This window comes from Hydra vulgaris, chromosome 11 (genome assembly GCF_038396675.1).
Source record: "Hydra vulgaris chromosome 11, alternate assembly HydraT2T_AEP".
Classification (NCBI taxonomy): domain Eukaryota; kingdom Metazoa; phylum Cnidaria; class Hydrozoa; order Anthoathecata; family Hydridae; genus Hydra; species Hydra vulgaris.
Window position 1 is genome coordinate 14,960,872 of NC_088930.1, and position 9,259 is coordinate 14,970,130.

The window sequence follows — 9,259 nt, forward strand, 5'->3', positions numbered from 1 at the left end:
CAAGTCAGGCTATAAGATAGTCGGTGTAGCAACACTCCGCGCATGATTTACAGTAAAAAAAAAATATTTTATTAAAAAAAATAAAAATGAAAATATTTTATTAAAAAAAATATAAATACTTTATTAAAAAATAAAAATAAAAACATTGTTTATATTGTTAAAAACATTCTAGTCAAATAAATTTGCGTATTTGCGGTTTTAAAAAAAAACGATTAATTTGTAATTAAATTAATGGTTTTAACTTTCTGACAACACGCAAATGTTGGACGAAAGTCAAAAGTAATTAAAAGTGACGTATGTGTTGGCGTAAGAATAATTTTTTTCCTTCCTTACTTCCTTCCTTCCTTACCAAATGCAACAATCTATAGAACTATATGTATATATGTGTATATTTATATATATATATATATATATATATATATATATATATATATATATATATATATATATATATATGTATATATATTTATATATATTTATATAAAGTATAAAGTAATTGGACAAACACCTTTTTGGTTATACTTTTTCATCGAGTTTACATTTTTAAATGAAATTTTGCATAAGCAATTAATAATAAATTGACATAATTTATACTAGAATTAATTACTATAAAAGAAAATAAAAATCCGAGTTTGGGAGTAATTACTCAAAATTTTTATAAAAGAACAGAAGTGATTGGCTCAAAAGTAATCGGACAAACTAAATATGTCATTCAAAAGAACAACTTTCTCAACAAAGGATAAATTTTCAGCATTTTTTATGAAGATTTCTGTTAAATAATATATACATGTTCCATAGTGTTATATTATGTTACATAATGTATATAATCTGTGCATAATCCTAGTACTTCATTGGAAAACCTTTTGCCGCAACGACAGCATTACATCTACGTGGCATTGAATCAACCAAATTAATTAAAACATCAATTGGTGTTTTCTCCCAAGTGCACTTAATCAACTCAAAAAAATCATGCTGATTAGATGGTTTCTGAACACTAACTTTTCTCTCAATATGTTCCCAAAGATGTTCGATTGGGTTCAGGTCCGGATTGTGACAGCCATTCCAAGATACAAACTTTCTTTTGAGCCAAAAATTCCCTGACTAGCTTGGAGCTGTGTTTTGGATCATTGTCATGTTGGAAAGTCCAACCACGCAACATTTTGTCTTTTGCATGTAGCAGCATTATATCTTTGACTATTATTTTATACATGTTTTGGTCCATAATGCCTTGAACTCAATAAATTGGACCTATTCCATCATGGCTAAAACATGACAAAACCATTACTGAACCACCACCATGCTTTACTGTAGGAATTTGGTACGTAACATAATTTCAAAGACCTATTGGATGTCAAACATATTTAATACCATCAGAACCAAACATATTAAACTTTGAATCATCATTCCATAGTATTTTTGACCATTGGTTTGCTGTCCAACTTAGATGTTCTTTAGGGAATTTTAAAAATGCTCTACAATTTTTTGCAGAAACAAAAGGTTTTTTAACAGGACAGCGGCCAAAAAGGTTGTTTCGTTTTAAGCAACTGTAAATTCTCTATGAATTTCTTTAGCACTCTTACGCAGATCTGCCTTTGCCAATTTTACTACAATATTATCTTAAAGAAAAGATTTCAGATGTCTTGACTTTGTTGAAAAGTGACTGTTGTTGAAAAACTTTTAATGTATAACCAACCGTTGATCGCAGAATGTTCATATCTATTGAAACTTGTTGCACAGTCTTACCGTTATTAGATGCTTGTACAATCAACTTTTTCACTGCCTCGCCTAAATATTTATTATGTCCCATTGCAAATTATTGATCATTGAATGTTTTTATAAAAATCTGCCTTCAGAAAAAGAAGTTAAAATAATTTAAGTTATATCAACATTGTTAGAAATTAGTTTGTTCTATTACTTTTGAGCCAATCATTTCCATTCTTTTAGCAAAATTTTGAGTAATTGCTCCCAAAAGGGAATTTTTGTTTTGTTTATCATAATTGTAGTATAATTTGACACACTTACGTGAAATTTCATTTAAAAATGTTAACTTAATGAGAAAATATAATATAAAAGGTGTTTGTCCAATTACTTTTGGATGTTACTGTGTGTGTGTGTGTATATATATATATATATATATATATATATATATATATATATATATATATATATATATATATATATATATATATATATAAATTATTTGCAGTTACCTAAAACAAAATTTAATAATTATAAATTAACTTGACTCTTAATAAAAATTTGTTTATGCCAATTGATTAAAGATTTTCTTTTAAACCTTAAAATATTTTGTTGACATTAATAATAGTAATCCTCAAGTAACTTACTTAAAAAGACAATCAAACATTTTAAGAGAAAGCATTTTAGCATATTGTATTTGCAAAGGTGTTAATAAGTTTAAGTGAAACATAATTCGGATATGAAGAGTGTTTATGCAATACATTGGGTAATATGATAAAAACATATAAATCTAAGATTGTTAGATTAATTTTTTTTTACTAAACTAAATGGGCTGAACTTTTCTAGCGAGAAAAATAGTTTAAACCTTGAAAATGGAGTCTTATTTTTATCTTATTTTCTTATTTAATCAGATGATAAGAATATCAACCCAACAATCTTGGATTTATATATTTTTATTAAATTACATGTAAAATATGTTACATGTTATCATGTAAGATAAGTTATTATTCAGTTTCAAAACAAATAAAAAATTTTTTTAACAAGTTTAAATTTTTAACAAAAACTTAAAAGTCTAAACTATTTTAAACATTAAAAATATTTATAGAAGAATACACATAAAAAAACGATATAAAAATACAAATAATATATTAAGTAACTTGTTACTTTGTACTGATCATTATCATATGATAAATTTTCTGCAATTTTCGATTTAAAAAAATTCAATTTGTAAAACAATAAAAATATTTTAATTTTTTTGAAACGTAATTTTTATTATTAAAAAATACAAACCTTTTATTGATAGGTTAATTATTATTTTTTTGCTTTGTTTTGTTTTTCTTCATTCTGCATTTTACCTGTTCGCAGTTGGCATTTTACCGAATACAAATATTTCATGCTGAAAAAAGAGCTATATTTATTTTTAAGTTAAGTTAAGTTAAGCTATAAGCAGTTACAACCAGTTGCTGTTGTAACTTGTAGTTGCAACTACAAGTTACATCAGCAACTGGTTGTAACTTGTAATGCAACAAGTTGCTGTTGCAATTTGTAGTTGCAACGAGTTGCTGTTGCAACTTGTAGTTACAACGAGTTGCTGTTGCAACTTGTAGTTGGAACGAGTTGCTGTTGCAACTTGATGCAACCTAGCAACAAGTTGCAACAGCAACTTGTTGGTAAACTTGCCAAACGGAGTAAATTGCAACACAATACTTTGAATTTGTAAAATATATTTTAAAATTATAATTTAAAAAACAAATCAAATGACTTGGTTTAGGATATATCAAATGACTTGGTTTAGGAACGCGCTACATAGAGTTTGGTTGTGCGAAAACCAAAGCTTTTTAAGACGTGAGCTTTATCAAATTTTATAACATTTTGTAAACTTTTATAAAAAAACAAAACAAAAAAAAAAACAAATTAGTTTAAGCTTAACACATAAAAAAAAAAAAAAAATTCTGGTCTATCAAAAAATCTGGTCTATCAGTGTAACCACTTATTTATTTTAGCAGATGTCGCTCCTGTTACTGTTTAAACAGCATTTCATGATGTTGCTGTAACAACTGCACTGGCTATGAGAAATATTTATTAAAATGTGTTATCTAATTAAAAGTTGCACATTTTATAATATTAACTGCAAACAGATATTATGTGTCATCATGACAGTACACCACTTGGCTGGCAAGGAGAACATTCTTATTCTCAACCAGTGGCGGATTAAGACTTTTCGGGGCCCGGGGCTATTTAAAAGTAGGAGGCCCCGTTCCACTAACAACGACAAAAATGAGTAAAACAAAGATTTTCTTGAAAACGCTATCACTGATATTTATTTACATACAAATTTTATATTTATTTTATTGAATTAAGTTGAGTGATTTTTTTCTGCTTTTCTTCCCCGTAAACTCTCCAATCACATCGCTGAAATCCAAAGTTTCTAATAATTTTGACTCAATAGTTAATCTTGCTATATTACTTAAACGACTATGGACCATTGTTGATCGGTGCATGTTCTTAACTCTTTTAAGAGAAGAGAATGATCTCTCAGCCTCGCAATTTGTTATGAGAATAGTTAGAAACAAGCGATATGCTATATAAACATTTGGAAATACATCAATAATATCGGTTTCAACAATCCAATTTAAAACATGCAGAGGAATCAATGTGTTTTCTGTCTCAGATTTATCTTTTTTATGCGAAAAAAAACATGGAGGCTGCAACTTTAATAATGTTACAAATTGTTCTATTTCAAATATGAAACTATCTTCTAAATCATTTGAGTACACTTCTACAATTTTTTTTGCGCTAACTTGCAATTCCATGGTACTAATAGTTAACAGCTTCGATAGAAATTCAAATAACTTATTTACGTGGTTGTAACCATCACTTCTAATGGTTAATTGTGTCACAAGTTTGTCAATAATGACAAAAAATGTATTCACTCGAAACTTGTCGCATACGCTTAAAGAATCAAGTTGGTTTTCTCCGTTGCTCAATTTTTTAATTACCTTTCTTTTGTTTTTATCAGAATAGTCTTTTTCAATAAACGAGCTAAGTTTTTTTGATTCATTCTCAAATCTCGTAAAGTCGTTTCGTAAGTTTTTTACAAAGTCAATTAGTGAAAGTAACATACTGCCTGCTGCATGCAAATCTAGTTCAACTTTTTGAAGAAATTTGCTAACTGCATTAAACCTTTTAAGTATGTGATGCCAAAGTACAGTCATGAATGCAAACTCTAGCTTAGTGATCTTATTTAATAAACACAAAGCTTCATGACGAGTATCAAATTTTTCTTCTTTATCTTCAGCTACATGACATAGCGCTGCATGAATCCCATCAAAATTTTCTACCAAACTTTTTGAAGCATCTGACCTACATGACCATCGGGTATCTGATAGGCGCTTGAGTGTAGCATGATTTCCTTTCAATAAATCCCATCTATGTGTTGAAGCTACAAAAAATGAATACAAACTTGCGGCCGTGGCGCAGTGGTTAGAGCGCTTGCTTTATAAGCAGGAGATCCAGGTTCGAAACGAGCTCTGGACAAATTTTCGCGTCACGGTAAGGAAGGAGGCGTGAACTTCCTGGTTAAATGCACTTCCGCGGTGCTCTGTGACAAGACCGTAAGGACTTCTTGGGGCACCTAAAATAAAAATTGAAAAAAAAAAAAAAAAAAACTCTCGAGAACTCCAAAATAGTTGATAGAATTGATGCACTCACTGACACTGTACTGCCCTACTAAATTTAAAGAATGTCCAGCGCAGGGAGTATAAAAAGGTAATTCATTCCGCTCTTTTAAACGTGCCTGTAATCCAGAATATTTACCAGACATATTGCTTGCATTATCGTATGCCTGTCCCCGAGAATTGGTTATATCAATACCATATCTTTCCAGTAGATCTAAAATGTCAGTAATCAAAGATTTACCGTCGTGGCTTTTAATTTGTAGAAAACAAAAAAATCGTTCATACACGTGGCCATTTAGATAATAACGAAATATCACAGAAAGTTGATCCACGTGAGAAATATCAGGAGTCGAATCTACGATAATTCCCCAGTATTTTGCTTTTTTTATTTCGGTAATAATGTGCGTTAAAACCTTTTGAGACATAATATCAATTAGCTCTTCACAAATAGTTTTAGACAAATAATTTACATTACCTTTGCCTTTATTTGCACAAGTGTCACATTGCTTTAAAACTGGATCAAATTGAGTCAACAGTTCTAACATGCCTAAGTAATTTCCGTTATTTGACAATCCTATAACTTCATTATGGCCTCGAAATGCTAAACCTCTTCCGGCTAAAAAACGAATAACCGCTACTATTCTATTTAAGATTGCAGACCAATAATTAAATTCCCTTTTAATCTGGCTTACCATATATTCATCGACATGAGTATTTTGTTTTATGAATTCTATCCACTTAATCATACATTGAATATGTTCCTTGCTGTTTTCGTGGCCGAAAATAGTTTGTTTAGCTTTTTCCCAATTGTAAAAGCCACTTTTGACAAATACGTTGTCGTAATCGGTTGAAAACAACTTGCAAACATAACAAAATACACATCCAGTGGATTCAGAAAACATTAACCATTTTCGGTCACACTTTTCGCCATTATTCATCACTTTTTGAAAACATTTAACCGAATAATATCTGTACTGATTTTTGAACATCTGCTTCGAAGATTCGAAATTAGAGTCTTTATTTTGAAAAAAAAGCATACCCTTTGTTTAAATACTTTATACGGGAACCTGTTGTACCTTTGACCACTTTTTGCTTTAAGGCGTTTTTTGCGTAGCCTATTGAGTAAATCCAAACCATTCAAACTTTATAATATTCTCTTATATTTTGCCCAAAAATTATACTTAGAACTTTTTTTTCATTTGACCAAGAAGTATCTTTTTCCCGCGTTTTAAAAAAAGAAGTCTATTGGTCAAAGGTACAACACGTACGTTGTACCTTTGACCGATGCGCGTTGTTCCTTTGACCAAAATGTTATTATTAAAAAATCATGCAATGTTTGAACCCTTTTTAATATTTTAGCTTGTTATATATTATATAGAAACTTTTGGTCCATCTTATATCAATAAAAAAAATCTAATTATTTTGTAATCAATCCTAATTGTCTAAAAAAAACTAGAAAAATCAATCCTTACAATCTTGCAAAGACTTGTGTATTAAAGTTACGATACTCAGTATTACTAATTTTTTTCAATAAAATCAGTTATTATAACTATTTAGATAAAGTCACATATTTTCTTTAGTTAGATGCTACTTACATGAAATAATTAGGATTAAGGTCCAAAACTTTAAACGCGATTTAATTGTACAAAACATATTTTCTAATATATACAGTTATTTTTATTATTTTAGATAAGAAAAGAGCAAAAATATATTTTTATAACTTATGTTAGCTGGCGGTCTATATTCATTTACATATGATCATAATGCTTTTTATAGAAAATATCTTAATGATGACAACAAAAAATACAATGATAAAAGAGTAAAATATATTAACTATTGCAAATAGTCAGATCAACATCAAACATAAGATACTGACGCTTAGATGAACCATGACCAATACTTGGTGGTGGAAGTTTCATAATAATATCCTTAAGTTCCAAATCATAAAGATTGTCATCTTCTCTTATAAACTTGTTACAAAAGTCTCCTGATTTCTTAAGATACTTAATTTTGTAAACTATACCAACAACTTCTAAAACTTCTGCTACATAAAATCTAGAGCATTTCTTTCCAGCCAACTTGACAATTAAAAAATCTCCAGAAACAATTTCACTTTCATTATCAAGTATATTTACTCCAAAATCAATTTCATTAGAGCTTTCATCATTTAAACATATGTCAGACTGACTAAAAATAATCTGCTTTGCCATTTTTTTTCTTTTGCTTGAAGAGGTCTTTTTAAATTGTTGGTTATTAGATTTTGAATCTAGAATAACTTTAATTTCAGGGGTATCAGTTAAAATACATGATTTTCTATTACGTCTTTTTGAAGTATTTGTTTTTCTTAATTTGGCTTTAGGATGAGGTCGTATTATCTCAGGTGAAACAATTGATCTTGATGGTAAACTCACAGTAGGGATTTCCCCTAAAACAATAGATGACGTTGATGGTACACTGGATGGAGCAGTTTTAACATCAATAAACTCATTAGAAAGGCAAGCTTCAGTATTCACTATTGGCCTATCAGTAACATTTGCAGCTAAAAAGTCAATATCAGTAAAAATATTTTCATTAAATGGATAAAATCCAGTACATTTAAAACTGTTTATAATATTATTTGGTACAAAAGCATGAGGATAAGCTTGACCAACAAGGTAAGATATATCATAAATTGTGACTGGTTTACCAGCATTGCCTGGTGATATCATCCAGTTATTCATGGCATTGTTATAAAAAGTTTTAAATGGTCCAAAAACACCACGATCAAGAGGTTGCATTTTATGGGTTGTGTGAGGATGAAATGTCATTAAAATTATGCCTGATTTTTTTGCTAACTCAATAACAGAAATGTTTATATGACTCTCATGATTATCCATTAATAAAAGAACAGGTTTTTTAATTGACGGTCGCACATTACTAATAAAATGTTCAAGAAATTGCACAAAAATGACTTCATTTGACCATCCAGACTTATTAGCTGCTCCTACACTTCCAGGAGGACAATTATTTAACATGTAGTCTTTGAATTTAGCACGTGGAAATACAAGTAATGGTGGGATGCTATTTCCAGTAGCATTAATGGCTGCAATCATTGTTACATTGTTGCCTCGTTCAGCACTAGTTATGCTCCCTATTTGTTTTTTACCTTTTGGAGCTAGAATTTTTGGTGGTACGTGGACTGTGGTAATTCCTGTTTCATCACAGTTCCAAATATTTGATGGGTCAAAATGATAACGTTCTAAAACATTTTTGTAATTTTTATATACAATTCTTACAGTTTCTCTATTGAATGCAGAAGATCTACCAAGACTTGTAGGTTGTGGTTTACGTAGAGATAGCTTGTTATTATATCTTTTGCGAAAATCTCGCAGCCATTGTTCACCTGAACATTTATTTTTCATCCATGAAGTTTCAATTTTTTTATGATTTGCTAAAGCATACTCATATGCAAAGGATCTTATCTGCTTTAATGTAAGTCCATAATGCATATTTGCAGCATCTGCCAAGTAGTTTACCAAAATTAATTCTTCTTCAGTTGAGAATACTTTTTTTGGTTTGGTATGTGAATATAAATATTCGCAACTACCAGATTTTTTAAACTGCTTCAACTGATATATTAAAGTTGACTTTTTAATGTTGCAATGTCTTGCAGCTTCACTTAAACTCATTTTTTGTTGAAGCACAAAATTCACTGCATTTAGCATATCCATTTCGGAAATCTTTTTGCGAAAAACACCAATCTTGCTCCTTGGCATTTTAAAACTAAAATATATTAACAAAATTAATTAACTATTTCGATACATTTAATTCCCTATAGCTGAGCAGAAACTAGGTAATAAAATGAACTTGACAATAATATTGCTTCAGCTGTCCAACTAACTAAA

General features: G+C 29.5%; 1 protein-coding gene across 1 annotated transcript; it reads right to left on the reverse strand.

Annotated features, from left to right (window-relative positions):
- Window positions 1–4,046: 4,046 nt before the first annotated feature.
- On the reverse strand, window positions 4,047–6,313 carry LOC136086871 (uncharacterized). Its single transcript, XM_065809367.1, has 2 exons — window positions 5,410–6,313; window positions 4,047–5,110 (listed from the first exon to the last, which is right to left on the reverse strand). Exons 1-2 carry the CDS (start codon window positions 6,311–6,313, stop codon window positions 4,047–4,049), a joined length of 1,968 nt encoding a protein of 655 aa, XP_065665439.1.
- Window positions 6,314–9,259: the final 2,946 nt, after the last annotated feature.